The sequence below is a fragment of the Phocoena sinus genome, chromosome 6, assembly GCF_008692025.1.
Source record: "Phocoena sinus isolate mPhoSin1 chromosome 6, mPhoSin1.pri, whole genome shotgun sequence".
NCBI lineage: Eukaryota > Metazoa > Chordata > Mammalia > Artiodactyla > Phocoenidae > Phocoena > Phocoena sinus.
Genome location: NC_045768.1, coordinates 27,414,468 through 27,438,986, shown reverse-complemented (window position 1 = coordinate 27,438,986; position 24,519 = coordinate 27,414,468). Strand labels below are relative to the sequence as shown.

Sequence of the window (24,519 nt, the reverse complement as noted above, 5' to 3'; positions counted from 1 at the left end):
AGTCACCATATCAGTGTGTATTATTAGATACACAGAGTCTAAAGAGTTGAGTTTATAATTGAATTGGTTTATCACTTAAATCTTATGTGCCAGGATCTCACGGTACTGACTGAATTCAGGACAATTTGTGCTCTTTAGTTAATCCTCCTTGATCATGCTGACCATTAAAAAAATAGAAATTAAATTTAACATTTTGTCTTAAACGTCATATTTTACTACACTGTAACTGGAAAGGGCATAGTTATCAAATCCCTATGAGAATAACTTCAGAATGAAAATCCCTAACCAGAATACTAAAGTATAGAAGTGTAGTTGGCTCCTCTAATATGAAACTTCCTCATCATGGACTCTTCATGGTTTTTAAAACGTTTTTGACTTCCCAAAGTGAAAGGCATGCCAATCAGTGGATAGAAAGCAGTATTGCAGAGAAGAAAGAGCTAGGATTACCTTTGTGGTACTGGGTTTTGGGATGTTGCCAACTCGATCCAGGGGATGGATGATCAAGCTGAGACCAAGAAGGGTTATGTAGAATTAACTTGATGATTAATATTAGATGCATAACCATAATGTTTGTACAAATAGAGGAACATGCTGCCAAAAAATTTATAAAGTAGTTCTGAACTAGAGGCGATTCCCGCCTCCCCAAGACAAAAGTGTCTAGAGACATTTTTGGTTGTCACAATTGGTGTGTGTATGCGTGCTACTGTAATCTAGCGGGTAGAGGCCAGGGATGCTGTTAAACATCCCATAACACACCCCATAAGACAACTAAGAATTGTTCAGCCCCAAATGTCAATAGCATTGAGGTTGAAAAACCTGGTTTATAACAATTAGTTTCACATGTTTTTGTACTCAAAATGCTTCAAATATGTTTAGTCAAAATTCTTTTCCATTTCCGGAAGGGGGGCTAACGGTAAGTATTTTCACCTCGGCCCGCGGCCTAGAAAAGCCTAGAAAAACCTCTTTTCTTCCGCCTACCGGTCCGCGAGTCAGAGCCCTGAGCAGAGCCCAGGAAACGAACCTTGGCGCACGCTGGTGCAGCCGCCCCCTTTCGCGGGGAGAGGCCGGGGGCGAGGGCGCTGGGAGGTCTTTTCTCGAGTTCACGTGGCCGGAGGGTCAGACTTCAGATCTCCCTTTTGTGGTGGCGGCCAAAGAGCGACAGTACGAACTGCGGCAACCAGAGTCATGGCAGGACAGGCATTTAGAAAGTTTCTTCCCGTATTTGACCGAGTATTAGTTGAAAGAAGTGCAGCCGAAACTGTAACCAAAGGAGGCATTATGCTTCCAGAAAAATCACAAGGAAAAGTATTGCAAGCAACGGTAGTAGCTGTTAGATCAGGCTCTAAAGGAAAGGGTGGAGAGATTCAACCAGATAGTGAAAGTTCTTTTCCCAGAATATGGAGGCATCAAAGTAGCTCTAGACGACAAGGATTATTTCTTACTTATAGATGGTGACATTCTTGGAAACTACGTCGACCAAAATAAGTCACTATTGAAATGGCATCACGTGAAGCTGCCACTGAAGTTCTGAAATCTTTCATCATGTAAATAATTTCCCTGTTTCTTTTATAATAAAGTAATGATATCCAAACGAAAAACAAAAAACCCTCTTTTCCAGATATTCATACAGTTAGACCACTTTTGCTTTCTAATAGATAAGCAGTACTTTATAATTTGATTTCTTTTATCTGCAATAATTATGTAACTTTGTAAACCACTCCCAAAAGTCAGGGCAGGTTTTAATTTTCGCACATAATTTCCCCAAATCTTGCCTCTCCCTGTTACCAATTCAAAGCCTTCCCTCATTTTATTGCCCACTTGCTTCTGTTTGGCCCATTTCATTAAATAACTGAAGCACTGACCAGAAGCACATATAGTGAGCACAGTTAACGTTTAGATAGAACTTGTCTTTTTGTGAGATGATATCATTTCCCTTAGATTAAAAAAAAAGTATTCTTTAGGCTCTAGGCAGATGGGGATCCAGCTTATTTTCACAGTTTGGAAATGAAACAAATTTCAGATTACTCGTAGAGTCTGAGATGATTAATTCTCTTCTGTTGGAATTAATATGTTTAGGGAAAGCAAAATGTTTGATTTATCTTTTTAAAAAAAATTCTGATGCTTTTCACTATTGCCATATTGGTGTTAATAATGAACTTAATTATACCCCAGAATGATACTGGCATAGACATATGATTTAGAGATGTTATAGTATTTTTTTTTTAAGTTCAAGGACAAAACACATATTTTGTGGAGTCTAATTAAAGACTTTTAAAACTGTAAAATCTTTTGGGAAATAACATCCAAGTTCTGCCCCTAAATTCACAAAGCTAAAGAAATGTATAAAAATTATGAAAGAACAAACTGAAACATCAAAGTATAAATATTCACAGCGGTTGCTTTTTTTCCTTTAGTTTGGCTAGAGGTCTAAAAGCCTTTCTCTAACAAGAGGTGCTTGCTTAGAAAACCACATATGAAAAGTATCTCAGCAACTCTATTCTTTCTTGATAAGTAGTGAAATGTAGAGATTTACTACAATTTCCCCCACATTTTGAACACTTAGTATTTAGGGCAGGGCCTCTGACATCCAGCAAAATGCCTGGTACAGAGCAAAAAGCCCTTGTTAAACGAATTAAAACGAACAGACAAATATTCAGATAAAAAAAAATCAATGCAAGTCTGTAGTTCTTACTCCCATGCGGCTCTTATTTATCTAGCAGCTCATTATGTTATTTCCAGTTTCCTGGTGTCCGCATGATCTGTTGACATATCAAATAAAAATTGTGCCAAACTAAACTTGTTTTTTTCTACCCAAGTCTACTCCTCATTCTTGTTTCCTATTTCTCTGAATGTAACCATAATTCTCCTACTCACCCATTCCCCACATCCTTTTTTGACAGGTTGAGGTGACACCCAGCCTGTTCTGGTTCTACTGCATCTTTCCCCATCCAGTTCCCTGCTCCTAGTGTCCTCAGCCTCCACTACATTTTGTTTGGAACTGTGAATATCCTCCATTTTCGCCTGTCTTTAGTCTCTTTTTACCAAACTTTCCTAATCTTGTTGCTTGATTGCAACCCTCCCTCCCACCTCACCACCCCCACCACCCCACCCCCGCCAAAAAAAACAAAGAAAAAACGCAGTTTAGCATAATGGTTGAGAGACTGGAGTCTGGCTCGGATTTGTCTGAGCATAAAATGTAGTGATCAAGAGCTTAGGCTCTGGGGTCAAACCACTTGGTTTATGGTCTGCCGTTCAAGGACTTCTTTTCTGAGCTAATTTCTCACTTCGTAGTCCAGCCAAAGTACTTCCCTCCATCTTTCCCTTAGCTTTTAGAGGCTAGTTTGCCTTACCACTAACCTGAAATAGCCTTCCTCTCCTTGGAACTTGCCCTATCATGGCACCTATACTTATTATTACCCGCTTTGTAATCTCCCTTGGGAAAACACGTTTCTTGAGGGCAGGATATTATCATATTATTTTTTATATCTCCAATAAGTCATGGTGTGATTTGCATACTGTGGTTCCTCGAGAAATGTTAGGTGAATGAAATCAATTCACAGAAATAAATCCGATTCTGAGCGTCTCCCCTTGTGGGACTGCGTTTTATCCAAAATCATAAAACTTTACACTACAAACGGTGAATAAAATGTATTTAAATTAAACTTTTAAAAAAGCCGACTTAAAAAATTTTCTTGAGGATCCCAAAAAGTCCTGAAGACGTTTATGGGTTTCATGTATCAATACATAGCATATTAGAAATAACTGAGAAACATTTAAAATAGATCTTTATGTATTCGTTCTAAAAATAATAAATGCACTAAATGTTAAGAGAAATAATGCACATTCATTATTTATGTTGTATTCATCTGACCATTCTCCGCGTCCTTACCACAACTCCCAGCACGCAGAAGACGCTGGACTCTTATTAGGAGAACAAGGTCGGCCCTCCTCACCCCGCCCAGCGGCCAACCGCCAGCGCATCCGAGGCTCCTGGGACACGCGGCCCGCCCCCTCCGCGCGCCGGCGCCGGGTGTCAAGGCGCACGCGCAGAGCTCCGAGAGGCCCAGCCGAAGAGCTGGCGGCCGCGGCCGTAACTTACCCCTCCCCTCGTCGCGCACGCCGGGAGCCCGTCGCCGCGGCTGCTTCGGCTGCGGCGGTCGGTCGTCGTGATGGACTGTCCGTGGAATGAGCTGTCCCTTGCCTTTTCTCGTACTTCCATGTTTCCCTTTTTTGACATCGCCCACTACCTGGTGTCGGTGATGGCACTGAAGCATCAGCCGGGTGAGTGCGGGGCGCCGAGGACCGGCCCCCTCGGAATCCCCCTCACAGCGAGTACGGCCTTAGCTGGGTAGCGGCCGAGCTGCCCCCCTCGCCCGGAGTCCTATAGTCGAGCTAGAGGGGCGCCCAAGAGGTGGCCCGTCCGACCCCTCGAGTACAGGTGGGGAAAATGAGGCCCCGGGCGGTCCCTCGCCAAAGGAGGCGCTGGGTTGGGGGGAGTGCGGGGGCGCCCCACCCGCCGCGGGGCGGGCCTCCCGGAACAGGTGACAGGGCGGCCGCAAGCCGCTGTTGGGAGCCCAGGACTGCCCGCGTCCGCCCAGGGGGTTGCGCCGTCTCCCGGCGGTGCCACCAGTTCCTTGGAAAGTATTTTAAAATGACCTGGGAACAAAGCTCCCGGAGACAGCACGTCTGATTTCGTCCGCTTGGGGTAGTGAATGGTTCTGGACGCTCTTCGGTTTGAAAGTTGGGTAAACACTGAAATAAAGAGCCTTAAGTAGGCACCCCCAGGTTCCCCTTAACGTAGAGGTCTCCCACCTTGTTTAGCATGTTAGACAATGATTGCTGAGAGGAGTGGATTCCCATTTTGATCATATGAGTGACGTTGTACAAGAAAAGCCATTTGCCGTAGCTTCCCTTCTCTGCACAGTGGGGATGTCGGTCTTAATACAGAGTTTTGAGTTTTTCAACTATGCACACAAGGAGCAATATTTGTTTTTTCTTGTATTTTACATTCAGGATATATTTGCTTCTGTATTGCTTTACTTTTGCCCTTATTCTACGTGCCTTTTCATTTTATGCTTTCTTCTTTTTTTGAGATCAGGCATTTTCTTTGCCTTACTTTCTCTGTGTTCATGCTGCTTTTAATCTGCCTTGTCCTACAGTCAGTGAGTGAGGGATTGAGGGTGATGCTGTACCCCTTATGGTCTGTTTTTTGCGGGTTTTTTTGTTTTCTTTAAAACCCTTGGACCTCAGAAATATTTTTCATTTAAATTGAAATTTGTAGTTCAGCCTAAATCATTGTTTGGTAGCAGTTTTGACCTGGATAAGGGGAATATTAGTGTATTAAATCGGGACAGATAATCTGCATAAGAGACTGCTTCCTTGATTTGAAAATAAGTACATTTTATTATTATGCCATATTCAGTATTTGGTATTTTCTTTTTTTTTTTCTTTTTCTTTTTTTTTTTGTGGTACACGGGCCTCTCACTGTTGTGGCCTCTCCCGTTGTGGAGCACAGGCTCCGGACGCACAGGCTTAGCGGCTGTGGCTCACGGGCCCAGCCGCTCCACGGCATGTGGGATCTTCCTGGACCGGGGCACGAACCCGTGTCCCCTGCAGCGGCAGGTGGACTCTCAACCACTGCGCCACTAGGGAGGCCCTGGTATTTTCTTGTATAGCTTAAATCAGAGGTTCTCAAAGTGTGGTCCAGGAGCCCCTGGGGTTCCTGACACTTCCAACTCAAAATTATTTTCATAATAATATGCAGATGTCATCTTTTTCACACTAATTTTCTCACAAATATACAATGGAGTTTTCCAGAGGCCACATGACCTGCCGTACTGTAACAGGTTGAATGCAGAAGCAGATATGAGAATCCATCTGTTTTCAATTTGAAGCAGACATGAAAGAGATTTACTAAAAAAGTGTGAGTTTTCTCACCAAATATTTTTTGCTTTGGAAAATAGTTATTTTTCATGAAAAATATATTATTTTTTAACATTTAGTGCATTTATTATTTAAAAAATGAATACCTAAAGAACTATTCAAAAATTGTCTCATTTATGATTTCTAATAAGCTAATAAATATTGATAACCCACATAAAGAAAAGCTTTTTAGGGGGTCTTCAAGAATTTTGTTTTGGAGTCAGCCTTTTTAAAGGTTTAATTTACCTGTATTATATTCACCCTTTTAAATATAAAGTTCTATGATTTTGGACAAACACATACAGTCATGTAACTACCACCACAATCAAGATAGAGAACAGGTTTCATCACCCACCCCAGAATTCCCTCCTGCCCCTTTGTAGTCAGCCCTCCCCAAGCCCCTGGCAACCATTCATCTGCTCACTAATTTTGGGGGGTGCAGAGGAGTCCTGAGACCAAAAACCTTGAGAACCATTGGACTAATTGGATGCTAGTACAGTGTTACACATGGTGTAAAAATATATTCCAGTACTAGTACTTGTAAACATGTAAAAATTATAGAATTCACACAAAAGAGTGAACCTGCTTTTACTAGAATTGTGTTAGACTGTCCTTTCACAGTATTGGCTGTTATCAGTCCTAAATATCTTGTTATTCTGATGATCAGAAAACATAGTTTTCATTTGCATCTGTCATAGTTACTAATGTTTGCTGGCCATTTGTATTTATACTTATATAAATCTATTGAGTTGATCATATTGTTTTTCCTGTTTAAAATGTAATACATTTTAAAAAATGAATTATCCTTATATTTTTGGAATAACTGTTTGATGTATTAGTTTAATTCGTTAGGGGATTCTCATTTGCCAATACTTATATAAAACTACTTAATTGGCAACTTTTTTCTGTTCCCCAGGGACTGATTCTTTAGAACACAGACCTGTAGTACAATAAAACCACAATTCATCTATGTACTGCTACCCGGGTTCTTCTTATCCTTATCTCCTCAAGCATGTTACTCCTTGAGACTCTTGACTTTTGGAATGTACTCTATCACTGCCAGTACCTCACTCCCCACTTTCTATAGTTTACATCTTATGGCTTACAGACTATGCCTAGATCTAGACTACTGAGGGCAAGTGGGTAAAGGGGATTAACTCTTTCTATCTGTGCTGTCGATAAGGATGGCATCTTTTTTTTTGTTTGGTTTAGGTTGTAGGCCTTCAAATCCAAGGAAAGATGATTGTCCCCCCTACCCCCTTCCTTTTCCATGTGACTTGCACTTCATAAGTGAAACCATCAGGGGGTATTTTTAAAATTTTTTATTTAGTTTAAAATTTTTATTGGAGTATGGTTGCTTTATAATGTTGTGTTAGCCTCCACTGCACAACAAAGTGAATCAGCCATACACATACAGATATCCCCTCCCATTTAGATTACCACAGCATCAGGGGGTATTTAATATGTTGGATTCTTTTTTATTTCTTAGTTTACTTCCATTTGCCTCATACTTAACCTTAGTTCCTCTTGAACTCTGGCATCTGATTGTCTATAGCTTTTAGTTTTGGCTAGTAGTGTAGGGGTTTTTTTGTTTGTTTTTTCTATTTTCCTGGGCATTTTATTAGGAAGTTGGAAAATGCTGCTTTGGGAATTGTTGGTCAGAAACCATTTTAACGGAATGTTTATGTCATCAGTTGTAATCTCTCTTACATTTTTAATCTGTGTTCTCTGTTTTTTTCCTATTTAAATGTTCATTAAAATAAACACATTTCTTTAATCCTACATTCATATCCGATTGCTATTTTCTGTAAGACATCCTGAAAATTTAATCTACAATGATCTCCACTTGATTTTTACACACAAAATCTATTATTTTACTCTTAATTCTCTGACCACTATTTTGCTAACTTCCCTCAAATCATATGTAGTTCAATTAAGCAAATATTCACTGTAGTAGGTACTATATTAGATGTTGAGGATACCAAGATGAAAGTTACTGTTATAGCTCTGAAAGAATTCAACTGTGCTGTTGTCACTGTAATCTCCTCTGCCTCCCCCTCCTCCTCCTCCTCCTTCTCTTTCCTTGCAGTGTCATATAAGGTTGCATTACCTTTCTTATACATTAATAACATTCATTCATTTCAGATACATGAAAAACATTTCAGTGTCTTCATTCTAATCCTCATCCATCTCTTTAGGTAGGTATTATTGAACACATTTTACAGATGAGTAGTCTTACAGGAATAAAATAACCTTACTTAAGTCACATAGTTTAGTAAATTATGGAGCTAGTTCTTGGGCTAATTTCAAAGTTCTCAACTATTCTGTGCTCTCTCTTTGCAGATACATTTAATGTTCCAGGTTTCTCAATATTTAGCAATTTCTCAATAAGTTGTCATTTGACATCGTTATTTTCTCCCATGATTTCGGTCATTTCCACATCACCATTCAGTTTCTCATTTGTTTTCAGGAATTAAATCCAGGAATAAAGTTTGTCATTGTTCCTTCCTCTAATCTGTGGGAGATGAAAAGATTAATAAAACAAGAATTTATCAGTTCTGGGGATTCTGGGAAGGTGGCAGCATACTTTTCCTATCTTTATGAATTCCGACGTAAACAACATACAGAAAGTGCAAAAGTAATCGTAAATGTATAGTTCAGTGAATTTTCAGAATGAGCACAACTATGTTAATCAACATCCAGGTAAAAATAGAACAACTATGATCCCCCCAAAGGCCTCTTTGTTATAGCATGCTTTTAAAAGAGCAGATTCTGCCCAGTGTGGGGTGGAAAAGGATGTCTCAGAAATGACAGTCCATAATTTACTTATGTGAGTACAGAGAATCTTACTTAAATATCTTTAATATATATTTTTTAACATCTTTATTGGAGTATAATTGCTTTACATTGTTGTGTTAGTTTCTGCTGTATAACAAAGTGAATCAGCTGTACATATACATATATTATACATGTATCCGCATATGCCCTCCCTCTTGAGTCTCCCTCTCATCCTCCCTATCTCACCTCTCTAGGTGGTCACAAAGCACCAAGCTGATCTCCCTGTGCTATGTGGCTGCTTCCCACTAGCTACCTATTTTACATTTGGTAGTGTATGTATGTCCATGCCACTCTCTCACTTCGTCCCAGTTTACCCTTCCGCCTGCCCGTGTCCTCAAGTCCATTCTCTACGTCTGCATCTTTATTCCTGTCCTGCCCCTAGGTTCTTCAGAACCATTTATTTTATTTTAGATTTCATATATATGTGTTAGCGTACGATATTTGTTTTTATCTTTCTGACATACTTCACTCTGGATGACAGTCTCTAGGTCCATCCACCTCACTATAAATACCTCAATTTCGTTTCTTTTTATGGCTGAGTAATATTCCATTGTATATATATATATATATATATATATATATATATATATATATACCCACATCTTCTTTATCCATTCATCTGCCGATGGGCATGTAGGTTGTTTCCATGCCCTGGCTACTGTAAATAGTGCTGCAATGAACATTGTGGTACATGTGTCTTTTTGAATTATGGTTCCCTCTGGGTATATGCCCAGTAGTGGGATTGCTGGGTCATATGGTAATTTGATTTTTAGTTTTTTAAGGAACCTCCATACTGTTCTCCATAGAGGCTGTATCAATTTACATTCCCACCAACAGTGCAGGAGGGTTCCCTTTCTCCACACCCTCTCCAGCATTTACTGTTTGTAGATTTTTTGATGATGGCCATTCTGACAGGTGTGAAGTGATACCTCATTGTAGTTTTGATTTGCATTTCTCTAATGATTAGTGATGTTCAGTATGATTTCATGTGTTTGTTGGCAGTCTGTATATCATCTTTGGAGAAATGTCTGTGTAGGTCTTTTCATTTTTGTATTGGGTTGTTTGTTTTTTTGATACTGAGCTGCATGAGCTGCTTGTATATTTTGGAGATTAATCCTTTGTCAGTTGCTTCATTTGCAAATATTTTCTCCTATTCTGAGGGTTGTCTTTTCGTCTTGTTTATGGTTTCCTTTGCAGTGCAAAAGCTTTGAAGTTTCATTAGGTCCCATTTGTTTATTTTTGTTTTTATTTCCATTTCTCTAGGAGGTGGGTCAAAAAGGATCTTGCTATGATTTATGTCATAGAGTGTTCTACCTATGTTTTCCTCTAAGAGTTTGACAGTGTCTGGCCTTACATTTAGGTCTTTAATCCATTTAGAGTTTATTTTTGTGTATGGTGTTAGGGAGTGTTCTAACTTTATTCTTGCACATGTAGCTGTCCAGTTTTCCCAGCGCCATGTATTGAAGAGGCTGTCTTTTCTCCATTGTATATTCTTGCCTCCTTTATCAAAGACAAGGTGACCATATGTGCATGGGTTTATCTCTGGGCTTTCTATCCTGTTCCATTGATCTATATTTCTGTTTTGGTGCCAGTACCATACTGTCTTGATTACTGTAGCTTTGTAGTGTAGTCTGAAGTCAGGGAGGCCAGTTCCTCCAGCTTTGCTTATCTTTCTCAAGATTGCTTTGGCTATTCAGGGTCTTTTTGTTTCCATACAAATTGTGAAATTTTTTGTTCTAGTTCGGTGAAAAATGCCACAGGTAGTTTGATAGGGATTGCATTGAATCTATAGATTGCTTTGGGTAGTATGGTCATTTTCACAATGTTCTTCCAATCCAAGAATATGGTATATCTGTCCTGTTTTTATCATCTTTAATTCCTTTCATCAGTGTCATATAGTTTTCTGCATACAGGTCTTTTGTCTCCTTAGGTAGGTTTATTCTTAGGTATTTTACTCTTTTTGTTGCAGTGGTAAATGGGAGTGTTTCCTTAATTTCTCTCTGAGATTTTTCATCATTAGTGTATAGGAATGCAAGAGATTTGTGTGCATTAATTTTGTATCCTGCTACTTTAACAAATTCATTGGTTAGCTCTAGTAGTTTTCTGGTAGCATCTTTAGGATTCTCTATGTATAGTATCTTGTCAGCTGCAAACAGTGACAGTTTTACTTCTTCTTTTCCAATTTGTATTCCTTTTCTTTCTTTTTCTTCTCTGATTGCTGTGGCTAAAACTTCCAGAGAGTGGGCAACCTTGTCTTGTTCCTGATCTTAGTGGAAATGGTTTTAGTTTTTCACCATTGAGAATGATGTTGGCTGTGCGTTTGTCATATATAGCCTTTATTTTGTTGAGGTAAGTTCCCTCTATGCCTACTTTCTGGAGGGTTTTTATCATAAATGGGTGTTGAATTTTGTTGAAAGCTTTTTCTGCATCTATTGAGGAGATCATTTGATTTTCTCTTTCAGTTTGTTAATATGGTGTATCACGTTGATTGATTTGCCTATATTGAAGAATCCGTGCATTCCTGGGATAAACCCCACTAGATCATGGTGTGTGATCCTTTTAATGTACTGTTGAATTCTGTTTGCTAGTATTTTGTTGAGGATTTTTGCATCTATGTTAATCAGTGATATTGGCCTGTAGTTTTTTCTTTGTGACATCTTTGTCTGGCTTTGGTATCAGATAATGGTGGCCTTGTAGAATGCATTTGGGAGTGTTCCTCCATCTGCTATATTTTGGAAGAGTTTGAGAAGGGTAGGTGTTAGCTCTTCTCTAAATGTTGATAGAATTCATCTGTGAAGCCATCTAGTCCTGTGCTTTTGTTTGTTGGAAGATTTTTAATCACAGTTTCAATTTCAGTACTTGTGATTGGTCTGTTTGTATTTTCTGTTTCTTCCTGATTCAGTCTCAGAAGGTTGTGCTTTTCTTAGAGTTTGTCCATTTCTTCCAGGTTGTCCATTTTATTGGCATATAGTTGCTTGTAGTAATCTCTCATGGTCGTTTGTATTTCTACAGTGTCAGTTGGTACTTCTCCTTTTTCATTTGTAATTCTGTTGATTTGAGCCTTTTCCCTTTTTTTCTTGATGAGTCTGGCTAATGGTTTATCAGTTTTGCTTATCTTCTCAAAAAACCAGCTTTTAGTCTTATTGGTCTTTGCTATTGTCTCCTTCATTTCTTTTTCATTTATATCTGATCTGGTTTTTATGATTTCTTTCCTTCTGCTAATATTTTTTTTGTTGTTCTTCTTCTTTCTCTGATTGCTTTAGGTGTAAGGTTTGATTGTTCATTTGAGATATTTCTTGTTTCTTGAGGTAAGATTGTTTTGCTATAATCTTTCCTTTTAGAACTGCTTTTGCTGCATCCCATAGGCCTTGGGTCATTGTATTTTCATTGTCATTTGTTTCTAGGTATTTTTTGATTTCCTCTTTGGTTTCTTCATTGGTCTCTTGGTTATTAAGTAGTGTGTTGTTTAGCCTCCATGTGTTTGTATTCTTTACAGCTTTTTTCCTGTAATTGGTATCTAGTCTCATAGCATTGCGGTCGCAAAATATACTTGATACGATTTCAATTTTCTTAAATTTACCAAGGCTTGATTTGTGACCCAAGATATGAGCTATTCTGCAGAATGTTCCATGACCACTTGAGAAGAAAGTGTATTTTGTTGTTTTTGGATGGAATGTCCTATAAATATCTATTAAGTCCATATCGTTTAATGTGTCATTTAAAGCTTGCATTTCCTTATTTATTTTCATTTTGGATGATCTGTCCATTGGTGAAAGTGGGGTGTTAAAGTCCCCTGCTATTATTTTGTTACTGTTGATCTCCCCTTTTATGGTTGTTAATATTTGCCTTATGTATTGAGGTGCTCCTATGTTGGGTGCATAAGCATTTACAATTGTTACATGTTCTTCTTGGATTGATCCCTTGGTCATTATGTAGTGTCTTTCTTTGTTTGTTGTAGTAGTCTTTATTTTAAAGTCTATTTGATCTGAAATGAGTATTGCTACTCCAGCTTTCTTTTGATTTCCATTTGTATTGAATAAATTTCTTCATCCTCTCACTTTCAGTCTGTGTGTGTCCCTAGGTCTGAAGTGAGTCTCTTGTAAACATCATATATATACGTCTTGTTTTTGTATCCATTCAGCCAGTCTGTGTCTTTTGGTTGGAGTGTTTAATCCGTTTACATTTAAGGTAATTATCGATATGTGTGTTCCTATTACTGTTTTCTTAATTGTTTCAGGTTTGTTATTTTAGGTCTTTTCCTTCCCTTGTGTTTCCTGCCTAGAGAACTTACTTAAGCATTTGTTGTAAAGCTGGTTTGGTGATGCTGAATTCTCTTAGCTTTTGCTTGTCTGTAAGGTTTTAATTTCTCCGTCGAATCTGAATGAGATCCTTGCTGGGTAGAGTAATCTTGGTTTTAGGTTTTTCCCTTTCATCACTTTAAATATGTCTTGCCACTCCCTTCTGGCTTGCAGAGTTTCTGCTGAAAGATCAGCTGTTAACCTTGTGGGGATTCCCTTGTATGTTATTTGTTGCTTTTCCCTTGCTACTTTTAATATTTGTTCTTTGTATGTAATTTTTGATAGTTTGATTAATATGTGTCTTGGCATGTTTCTCCTTGGATTTGTCCTCTAGGGGACTCTATGCTTCCTGGACTTGATTGACTATTTCCTTTCCTATATTAGGGAAGTTTTCAACTGTAATCTCTTCAAATATTTTCTCAGACTCTTTTTCTCTTCTTCTTCTGGGAGCCCTATAATTAAAATGTTGGTGCGTTTAATGTCCTAGAGGTCTCTGAGACTGTCCTCAATTATTTTCATTCTTTTTTCTGCTCTCTGGTAGTTTTTTCCACTATTTTATCTTCCAGGTCACTTATCCGTTCTTTTGCCTCAGTTATTCTGCTATTGATTCCTTCTAGAGTAGTTTAAATTTCATTTATTGTGTTGTTCATCATTGTGTGTTTGCTCTTTAGTTCTTCTAGTTCTTTGTCAAACGTATCTTGTATTTTCTCCATTCTATTTCCAAGATTTTGGATCATATTTACTATCATTACTTTGAATTCTTTTTCAGGTAGACTGCCTATGTCGTCTTCATTTGTTTGGTCTGGTTGGTTTTTACTTTGCTCCTTCACCTGCTGAGTATTTCTCTGTCTTCTCAGTTTGCTTAACTTACTGTGTTCGGAGTCTCCCTTTTGCAGGCCGCAGGTTTGTAGTTCCCGTTGTTTTTGGTGTCTGCCCCCAGTGGGTAAGGTTGGTTCAGTGGGTTGTGTAGGTTTCCTGGTGGAGGGCGCTGGTGCCTGTGTTCTGGTGGATGAGGCTGGATCTTGTCTTTCTGGTGGGCAGGACCGTGTCCAGTGTTGTGTTTTGGGGTGTCTGTGAACTTATGAGTTTAGGCAGCCTCTCTGCTAATGAGTGGGGCTGTGTTCTTGTTAGTTGTTTGGCATGGAGTGTCCAGCACTGGAGCTTGCTGGTTGTTGAGAGGAGCAGAGTCTTAGTGTTGAGATGGAGATCTCTTGGAGAGCTCTCGCTGATTGATATTACATGGGGCCAGGAGGTCTTGGTGGTCTAATGTCCTGAACTCTCCCACCTCAGAGGCTCAGGCCTGACACCTGGCTGGAGCACCAAGACCCTGTCTGCTACCCGGCTCAGAAGAGAAGGGAGAAAAAAAAAGAAAGATAAATAAATAAATAAAATAAATGTAGTTATTAAAATAAAAAATAAGAATAAATAATAAAATAAAAGAAAGCAAGCAAACCAGTAAACAAATCCACCAATGATAAGAATCACTAAAGACTATACTATGATAAACATAGAAATCAGTAACCAGGGTGTTGCATTCAGCAAACCCCAAGTCTACAGTTGATCCCAAAGCCCACTGCCTCAATGTTGGGATGATTCGTTGTCTATTCATGTATTCCACAATGCAGGGTACATCTAGTTGATTGTGGAGATTTAATCTGCTGCTCCTCAGGCTGCTGGGAGAAATTTCTCTTTCTCTTCTTTGTTCCCACAGCTCCTGGGGTTCAGCTTTGGATTTGGCCCTGCCTCTGTGTGTAGGTCGCCCTCTGGCGTCTGTTCTTCGCCCAGACAGGACGGGGTTAAAGGAGCAGCTGATTAGGGGGCTCTGGCTCACTCAGGCCGGTGGTCGGGAGGGGTACAGAATGCGGGGTGAGCCTGCGGCAGCAGAGGCTGGCATGATGTTGTAACAGCCTGAGGCGCCATGCGTTCTCCCGGGGAAGTTGCCTCTGGATCACTGGAACCTGGCAGTGGCGGGCTGCACAGGCTTCCCAGAGGGGAGGTGTGGATAGTGACCTGTGCTTGCACAAAGGCTTCTTGGTGGCTGCAGAAGCAGGCTTAGCATTTCATGCCTGTCTCTGGGGTCCGCGCTGATAGCTGCGGCTTGTGCCTGTTTCTGAAGCTTGTTTAGGTGGTGTTCTGAATCTCCTCTCCTCGCACACCCCGAAACAATGGTCTCTTGCCTCTTAGGCAGTTCCAGACTTTTTCCCGGACTCCCTCCTGGTTAGCTGTGGAGCATTAGCCCCCTTCAGGCTGTGTTCACTCAGCCAACCCCAGTTGTCTCCCTAGGATCTCACCTCCGAAGCCCGATCCTCAGCTCCCAGCCCCCATACACCCTGGTGGGTGAGCAGACAAGCCTCTCACGCTGTTGAGTGCTGGTCAGCACTGACCTCTGTGTGGGAGTCTGTCTGCTTTGCCCTCCGCACCCCTGTTGCTGCGCTCTCCTCCATGGCTCTGAGGCTTCCTTCTCCCACCCACTCCTCATCTCCGCCAGTGAAGGGGCTTCCTAGTGTGTGGAAACGTTTCCTCCTTTACAGCTCCCTCCCCAAGTTGCAGGTCCTATCTCTATTCTTTTGTCTCTGTTTTTTCTTTTTTCGTTTCCCCTACCCAGGCAGGTGGGGAGTTTCTTGCCTTTTGGGAAGTCTGAGGTCTTCTGCCAGCGTTCAGTAGGTGTTCTGTAGGAGTTGTTCCACATGTACATGTATTTTTAATGTATTTGTTGGGAGGAATGTGATCTCCATGTCTTACTCCTTCACCATCATGAAGGTCCTCTCTTTAATATTTTTTAAGCTAAAGGAAAGTTAGAATATTTGAGTGACCTGACAAAACATTGATCAGGGAGTATGCTGTAGTAGAAAGCATTCATAAAGTCAGAAGTCGGAAGACCAGTGTTTAGTTCAAACTCTACCACTAACTAGGTAGCTTGGGATAACTTAAAACTCAGTATTTAAAACTCAGAACTTAAAACTCAGTGAGTGAGGTGGACCAGAGCACCAGCTGAGCAGTGTCCCCTCTCCAGGAGTCTTCAGTTTTGAGTCTAAAGAGCTCTTCCTCCAAGCTTCTAAGTTTTAGTAATTTCAGCCTATCTTTTGTTCCCCCAGGAGTGGTAACAGTTTTCTATAGTTGATACTTCTGTGACACCATAGTATTTACTTTTTACTTTTTCAATAATCTAGTTAACAATTTTATACCTACTTACTTATTTATATTAAATCCTTTCTGTTAATAAAACTTTGTATTTTCTGTTTCCTGACTGGACTCTGGTACAGAAACCTAGGAGTGGGGTTTAACTACATGCTTTCTGGTTTCCATATGTAATATTAAGATATCTAAAGTGCTGGCTATTTCCTGTCCATAGATCTAGTCAGTATAATGCCTTCAGTGTGGCAGGCCAGTGTGATGTTTTGTGGACTGTCAATATGATCATAATTTCTGTGGACTTGTTTAGAGAGCAGGAGAGTTGACATACATCTGAGGCAAGACTGTGATAGTGTACTGTTATACCTGTCAGGTAAAAGCAAAGTGTTTCTGGGATTCTTTGCAAATTAATATGGAGAAAAAAGCATTTCTTTATTAGGTTACAGAGGTTAATGCTGATTTGTTCTAGTAAAAATACTGTATTTTGAATACCAGCTGCAGTTGGAGTCATTACCAGTCTACATTTAAGATAGTTCACAATTACTTTTCAAGATCCATCTGCTTTACATATAGCCCAAGCAAGCAAGTTAAGTGGAATGTGATAGCTATCATCATATTTCATCTTTCATGTTTTTGGTTATGGTACTCATCTCTGTAATACTGCTTTGTAAAAATATCTTGGTGAGGAGAAGAAACTCTAGGGGCTTCTACCTGATCATTCCTGTCATAATGATTCTTATTCCAAGGATCAGAGAATCAATATGCAGAGTGTGCCAGTTGCTAAGTATGTCTAGTCTAGTTATACATTAAGGAACTGGGGAAATAACCACAGCCGTGGATTTACTTGGCCCACTATGATTCATACTTGATGTAAAACTCCTTGAATTGTGTCACAGGTAATCTCTAAGCCATTGTTGCCTACATGATTATTTTAAAATATTTTGATGAAAAAGCATACTTGAGGCATATGAGCTAGATTATGTTGTTAATTTTTCTTTTTAAAGAGATAAATCTATAAATGGGAAAGACTAGGGCAAAAGTTTACTAATACGCAATTTAAAAATACTTAACCTCTGGAGATGAGGCTTTAAGAAGGCTAGAACATTCCCCTGCTTCTTTCCGGGAGTCATATTAACCACCAGCAAGCTGAATGCTAACTGTTTGGAAATAGCTACAGTGTAACTATTTCTTAAAAACGGAGACACACTGCGGAACTAAAGTAGACTGAGTATATCAAAATAAAGAAGTCATGTGTGCAGTACATTAAAGAATATCTTTCTAGTCTTTGTTTTAACTAAGTCAGTAAAAGTATGTTAAACATAGTCTAATAGGGCTTCCCTGGTGGCGCAGTGGTTGAGAGCCCGCCTGCCGATGCAGGGGACGCGGGTTCGTGCCCCGGTCTGGGAGGATCCCACATGCCGTGGAGCGGCTGGGCCCATGAGCCATGGACGCTGAGCCTGCACCTCCGGAGCCTGTTGCTCCGCAGCGGGAGAGGCCACAGCAGTGAGAGGCCCGCGTACCACAAAAAACAAAAACAAAAACATAGTCTAATAATACTTCATTTGGCCAGAGAATGGGATTATTTTGTGGATGTGATTTTAAATGAATTTAAGGGAGTAGAATGTGACTTTATTTCTCAGCTTTCATTTCATAATGAAAATATTTTGATGTTAAAGTCCCCAGGTGATTATATGTACTTCAGATATACGTTTGTTTTTTTTTTGTACGCGGGCCTCTCACGTTTGTTTAAAACTGAGAAGAAATTAAAGATATCATATTAACTATTTTTTTCTACTGAAAATTATTTATATGCCCTAAAGATATACAGCTGTTTCTGGTTAACTTTCTGTATTTTTTTAAATATAAATTTTGAAAGCATCATACTTTTATTTATTTGGCCCTGTCTCATGGCATGCCGGATCTTATTTCCCTGACCAGGGATTAAACCCGCACCCCCTGCGGTAGAAGCACAGACTCTTAACCACTGGACTGCCAGGGGAGTCCTGTGTTTTCATAATTTAACTTCACATTAAACTGACTGGTGCCAGTACGATATATACAAAGGAACATCATACCCAAAGAACTTTGTCATAAGATTGCGTCATGCTGAAAAATGTGTTATGGTAGTGTGTGTACTGAAGAAAGCTTTAAAGAAAGGTCTGTTTGAGTTAGAGAAATATTTCTGGCTGACATAATTTTGAAAATCAGGCAAAAAAGACTAGTATGAGAGAGACCCACCCTTTAACTGTGTTCTTTTCCTTTCTTTTTTGGTCTAATAAAATCTTAGTTTCATTGATTTAAGACTGTTGGGGTTATGAGTACCTTTTCAGTGTCATTCTCATCCCAGCTTTGCAGTAAGAACTCAAAAGTATTATATCTTGGGCTCAGATAATTGAGTCAGAAGCAGCCCAAGGATTGCATTCTCCTTGCCTCTTTTCTCTCTTGTCAGTGATCAATCCATTCAGCACACAAATCAACAGAGTGTCTGACATGTACTAGGTAGTAAATATGTATTTTTATGTATATTCTCTTATTTTAAGTTCTTATAAGTTATGTATTATTCTCATTTTATGAAACTTGAAGTTTAAGCCAAAAGAGGTTAGAGGTCCTACACAGAGTCACAAAACTGGTACGTAATCACAGTTATCTCTGTGACTTGTGATAAAACTAAGGGAAATTAATGGTAGTAAAATTATCATACTTACACTCTTGAAATATTGCACATATATTTTTCTGTTGTACAATAAACATTTGTTGAGCATCTACTTTATACTAAAGTTTCTTAGAGTCTCAAGGGGTATCAGTCTTATAGTGGAGCTAACACTTGTGAACAAAAACTAGAACATGATATATTTTAAGAGGAAAGGATAAAATACCGTGAAAGTTGAGGGAAAAGGAAAGTTATTTTGACAGACTTAATCGGAAATGCATATTACATGAGTGAATACTTTGTGTGAAAGCATCAAATTTAGTAAATTTGATTTGGATTGTTTTAGTGGTCAAAGGAAAACTTTTTTGGTATATTTGAATTTGCCTAAGCCTAATTGTTGTGTCAGATGGATGATAGTAATGCTAAATCTTCCATTAGAACAACGCTAAGGGATACAGAGGATACAGACATATTCCCTAATTGTATATTTACCAGAAGTAATCAGTTACTTTGGAATGTGTCTTCATAGTAACTGTGTAATGATGGGCCCATTGTAACTCTCATTCACTTAGAGCTCCCATTTCCAGAATGTGTGTGCAGAGCTAACCAGGGTATGGCCTGAGAGAGAGAGAGGGACACACCCACACCCACACAGACAAACACACACGAGGACAAGGTTGGGGGAGAAGAAGTTCTTGAGGGGGAAAAAGGGTGTGCATGTGTAAATAAGCACAGAAAAAGAAGTCTGGAAGTTGCCACCCTACAGAAAATGAGTGTGACTGAAGGGTAGAAGTAGAGAGGAAAGGGTAATTTTCTTTTCTATTTACTTCTATAATAATAGTGATAGCTAATAGTTGTTGCTTACTGTTTTGTTTTTTTTAAGATGTGGGAAAGCAGTTACCTTGTTCACTTCACACAGAGAGTAAGTGCTGGAGCCAGGATTTATACCTCGGCAATTAAGCTCCAGAGTCTGGATTCTTAAGCACTCTGTATTGCCTCTCAATGTGAGAATAGCTCAGTAAGGCAGCTAGTGTCCACTGACTAAAAGAAAAGATCATATTCATATATTATGCTGACTAGCCAATGTTCTAAACAGTCATCATCGTACAGGGCAATACTGAACAGTGCCCGTATACATATTTTGATGGATAGCAATATATATGTGTAGAGAGACATAGTGGTGTCACATCTTACATAGGGGTTTGGCTCTATAAAGACAGCATGGCCATGTATCATCAAAATAACTCTTGAATAATTCTTAAGTTTAGGGGAAATTGCTGCACTGGAGATAGACATCCTGTTTTTTAGTAAGTTTTTCAAAACTAGTTTTTCTTCCATATTGATACAAGTCACCATTTCTTGAGTTATCACCAGATGCATATCATTAAACCTTGGCATCACTTCATTTGACGATATATACACACCATCGAAAATTTACGTCTTCCAACTCATGTTCACTCCATGGCACATTTTATTGTGTGGAATGGTGGGTTGTGCAGTATTTAAATTTTTATCTCCCTCTTTTTTTTTTTCCCATGAGCACATAGAGATGAATTCCCATGTTAGTACAAGTATGATGATATTACCCTACTGAATTCACACATACATTTGTATAGTTTGTTTTGTTGTTTGTTTTTGCATAAAAGGGCCTCTCCCTAAGAGGTAATAACAGTTAACAGTTTGGTTGGGTATTCTTGCAGACCTTCTTTTATGCATTAGCTGCATATGTACATACCTATAGAAATGTATAGTTTTCTGTTTTCCCCCTGTAAATGATTTCTTACCGTACATATTCATATAAATATGGTTTTCTTCTTGTCACGTCAGTGCATGTAAAGCTGCTACATTGTTTTGAATCGATGCATTATATTCCTCAGATTGGTTATGACATAATTTGCTAAATTTTAATTTAATTATACAATTAACAAACACTTTATTTTAAAGAATTCAGATATAATTAAATAATATAATCAATATAATTAAATAAATTTAAAGCCCCTTTGACCATCTTCCCTACTCCTAAGCTTCTCTCAGGAGATAATAGCAGTTAACATTTTGGTGTATTGCAGACCCTTTTCTGTGCATTCCATGTAAATGTATGTACCTATAGAAATGAATAGTGTTTGCATTTTTGCCCATAAATAATTACATGCTGTAATTTTTTTCAACATGATTGTGTTTGGTTTCTTGTTTTTACTCAACAGCGTGTCTTGGGGATCTTCCCATGTTGACGTTGATCTACCACACTCTTGAATTGCTCTTGTATAGTATTCCATAGTGCAAATGATCATGGTTTTACTCTTCCTCTGATGATGGTCATTTAGATTGTTTTCATTTTTTTCACAGCATTATGAACAACACTGCTTTAATATTCTTGTATGACACTCCTTGGGCACTTGAGTCAATTTTAAATTTAAAATTTTAATTGATAACTGCCAAATTGTTTTTCAAAATGGCTTTACTTGTTTTTATTCTCACAAGAGTATGTGAATTTCTTCACACCTTTGATAATTTGTTAATATTAAGCTGTAAATTTTTTTGCCAATTGAAGTTGTATGAAATAACATATTTTTAAAATCTCTTTTTCCTTGATTACTGATGAGTTGAGGACTTTCCTTTGTTTAGTTATTTGGTATATTTATTAGTCATTTATAGTTTCTGCTTTGTGACTTGCCCATTTTTCTGTTGTGTTTGTTGTCTTTTTCTATTGATTTGTTGGAATTTGCCTTATTGGTTAAAAAAATTTTATCCCAGTCTTTTGTTATGTAGAAGTTTTAAATTTTGATGATGTCAAACTTGTAAATCTTTTCCTTTATGGCTTTTTTCTGCTCTTAGATTGCTAGATTTTTTAAAGGGGAATGTTGAATTTTTATCAAATGACCTTTTACTTTCTGTCTAAAGGAGTGATCATAATAATTTGTTAGTATAGTGCATAATTTATTTTTTAAAGGTAACAAACTTGTATTCCGAGGTAGGCACTTTTTTTAACGTGACTTTATTTGGAAAGAATGTCTTTTTTAAAAAAACGTATTTATTTAATTTATTTATTTTTGGCTGTGTTGGGTCCTCATTGCTGCATGGGCTTTCTCCAGTTGCCATGAGCGGGGACCACTCTTCGTTGTGGTGCGCAGGCTTCTCATTGTGGTGGCTTCTCTTGTGGAGCGTGGGCTCTAGGAGTGTGGGCTCAGTTGTTGTGGCTCACAGGCTCTAGAGCGCAGGCTCAGTAGTTGTGGCGCACGGGCTTAGTTGCTCCGCGGCATGTGGGATCTTCCCGGACCAGGGCTTGAACCCATGTCCCCTGCACTGGCAGGCGGACCCTTAACCACTGTGCCACCAGGGAAGCCCTATAATGAATGATTTTAATGAATTTCTAACTATTGAAACTTCCTTAAATTCTTTGGATAAAATCTACTTGGTTATGATATATTATTGTTTTGAAAAACTAGGTTTCAATTTATTATTGATGTATTTGTGCACTATACTCATAAGTTAGAATTATAATGTATCTTCTTCCTCTCTTTTTTCTTCCCTCCCTCCTTTCCCTCCTCCCTTCCTCCCTGACTCTTTCCCTTCCTCCTTCCCCTCTCCTTCTCTCTTCTTTCTTTTCTCTATAATTTTTTATGCTGCAGTTATGTTGTTTATAGACTGATTAAAGTTTTTCTAAACTCTGTAATGGTTATATAACATAAAAATGAGTAATCAAAAATTATTTGGTAAATGTTTTGCATAAATTTATCTGGGTCTAGCACCTTTCTTAGGATAGATAGATCTTGGATTACCCTCTAACTTTTTTCTGTGGTTATTTGTATGTTCAAGTTTCTACCTGTTCATAAGGGAATTTTGCTAATATATCGGTTTTTAGGAAAATTGTCCATTTCAACTATATCTTCACATTTATTAGATTAAATGCATGTTTTCTTATAATAAAAAACTCTCTAAAATTATTTCCTTTTTTTTTTTTGCTTCTAATACTATGTATTATTTTCATTCCTTCCCCTCTCCCCTCCATTTTTCAGACTTGCTGAACAATGTTCTGTTTTATTGGTCTTTTCCAAGAAAAGCTTTGGGTTGGCTTTATTGATTGCCTATCTCTATCTGCCTGTTTTAGCATCTAATTAGTTTCTACTTTCATTTTTACAGTTTGCTTCTATTTCTCTGGCTGGGTTAAAAAAATTTATTTTTTGTACTTTTTCCTTTAATAATTTCACTTACAGAAGAGTTGCCAGACTAGGTCAAGGAACTTCTATATACTTTACCCAGAATCACCAACTACTGACATTTTGCCCCATTTATTTTATTTTTTTCCCAGCTTTATTGACATATAGTTGACAAAATTATATATATTTAAAGTGTGCAATGTGATGATTTGATATACAAATACATTGTGATTACCACAATCAAGTTAATTAGCACATTCATCACCTCACAGTTACCTTTTGTGTGTGTGTGCACGTGTGTGTGTGTGTGTATGTGTGGTGACAACACTTAAAAATCTACTCTCAGCAAATTTTAAGTATATAAGATATTATTATACATTATTATTATTTGTTTGTTTTGGGGTTTTTTTTGTGGTACACGGGCCTCTCACTGTTGTGGCCTCTCCCGTTGCGGAGCACAGGCTCCGGACGCGCAGGCTCAGCGGCCATGGCTCACGGGCCCAGCCGCTCTGTGGCATGTGGGATCCTCCCGGACCGGGGCACGAACCCGTGTCCCCTGCATCGGCAGGCGGACTCTCAACCACTGCGCCACCAGGGAAACCCTATACAGTATTATTAACTGCAGTCATTATGCTGTACATCAGATCCCAAGAACTTACTCATCTTATAACTAGAAGTTTGTACTTTACCATTTCTCTGGATGTTTTTGTCTATGCATAGTATTTTTTCAGAACCACTTGAGTGTGAATTGGAGACATTTTGCCCAGTTACTTCTGATTACTTAAGTGTTAATTTTAAGAACCACATTATAGTTGTCAAAATCAGGAAGTTTAACAGTGATACAATACTGTAATCAAAGCCACAATCCATATTTAGATTTCATCAGTTGTCCAAAAAGGTCTGTCATAGATGTTCTTTCTCACTTGGGGATATGATCTAGGAAATGCGTTGCATTTAGTTGTCACTTTAATGTCATTTAATCTGGAACATTCCATCAGCCTTTTTTGTGTGTGTTCCTTGACCTTGACATTGTTAAAATATAGGCTAGGTGTTTGTTGTTGTTGTTGTTGTTTTATGCTGTATGCGGGCCACTCACTGTTGTGCCCTCTCCCATTGCGGAGCACAGGCTCCGGACGCACAGGCTCAGCGGCCATGGCTCACGGGCCCAGCTGCTCCGCGGCATGTGGGATCTTCCTGGACCGGGGCACGAACCCATGTCCCCGGCATCGGCAGGTGGACTCTCAACGACTGCGCCACCAGGGAAGCCCTGTTGTTGTTTTTTTTCAGAATAATGTTCAATTTGAGTGTGTATAATTAAATTAGTTCAGGTTATACATTTTTGGTAGAAATACTATGGAAGTGATGATGTGGTCTTAGTGCATAATATCAGGAATCACCTGATATTGTTAGTTTACAGTGATGTCTGCAAGGTTTGTCCACTGTAAAGTTATTACTTCCCTCTGTAATTAATAAATAATTTGTTAGGAGACATTTGAGATGATGTAAATACCTGTTCCTCATC

The 24,519-nt window shown here is 38.8% G+C and overlaps 1 protein-coding gene and 1 pseudogene across 2 annotated transcripts in view; both read left to right on the top strand.

Moving 5' to 3' along the window:
- The first annotated feature begins 1,179 nt into the window (after positions 1-1,179).
- LOC116754969 lies at positions 1,180-1,531 on the top strand (annotated as a pseudogene).
- A 2,501-nt stretch (positions 1,532-4,032) lies between these two features.
- TMEM38B (transmembrane protein 38B) overlaps positions 4,033-24,519 on the top strand; it is a 165,737-nt gene continuing 145,250 nt past the window's right edge. The window contains exon 1 of one of the 2 annotated variants that reach the window (XM_032635928.1): positions 4,033-4,281. In XM_032635928.1, the coding sequence (XP_032491819.1) occupies positions 4,170-4,281 (112 nt within the window). In that variant the 5' untranslated portion in view covers positions 4,033-4,169. The remainder of the gene's footprint in view (positions 4,282-24,519) is intronic. The other variant, XM_032635929.1, reaches the window with a different exon arrangement.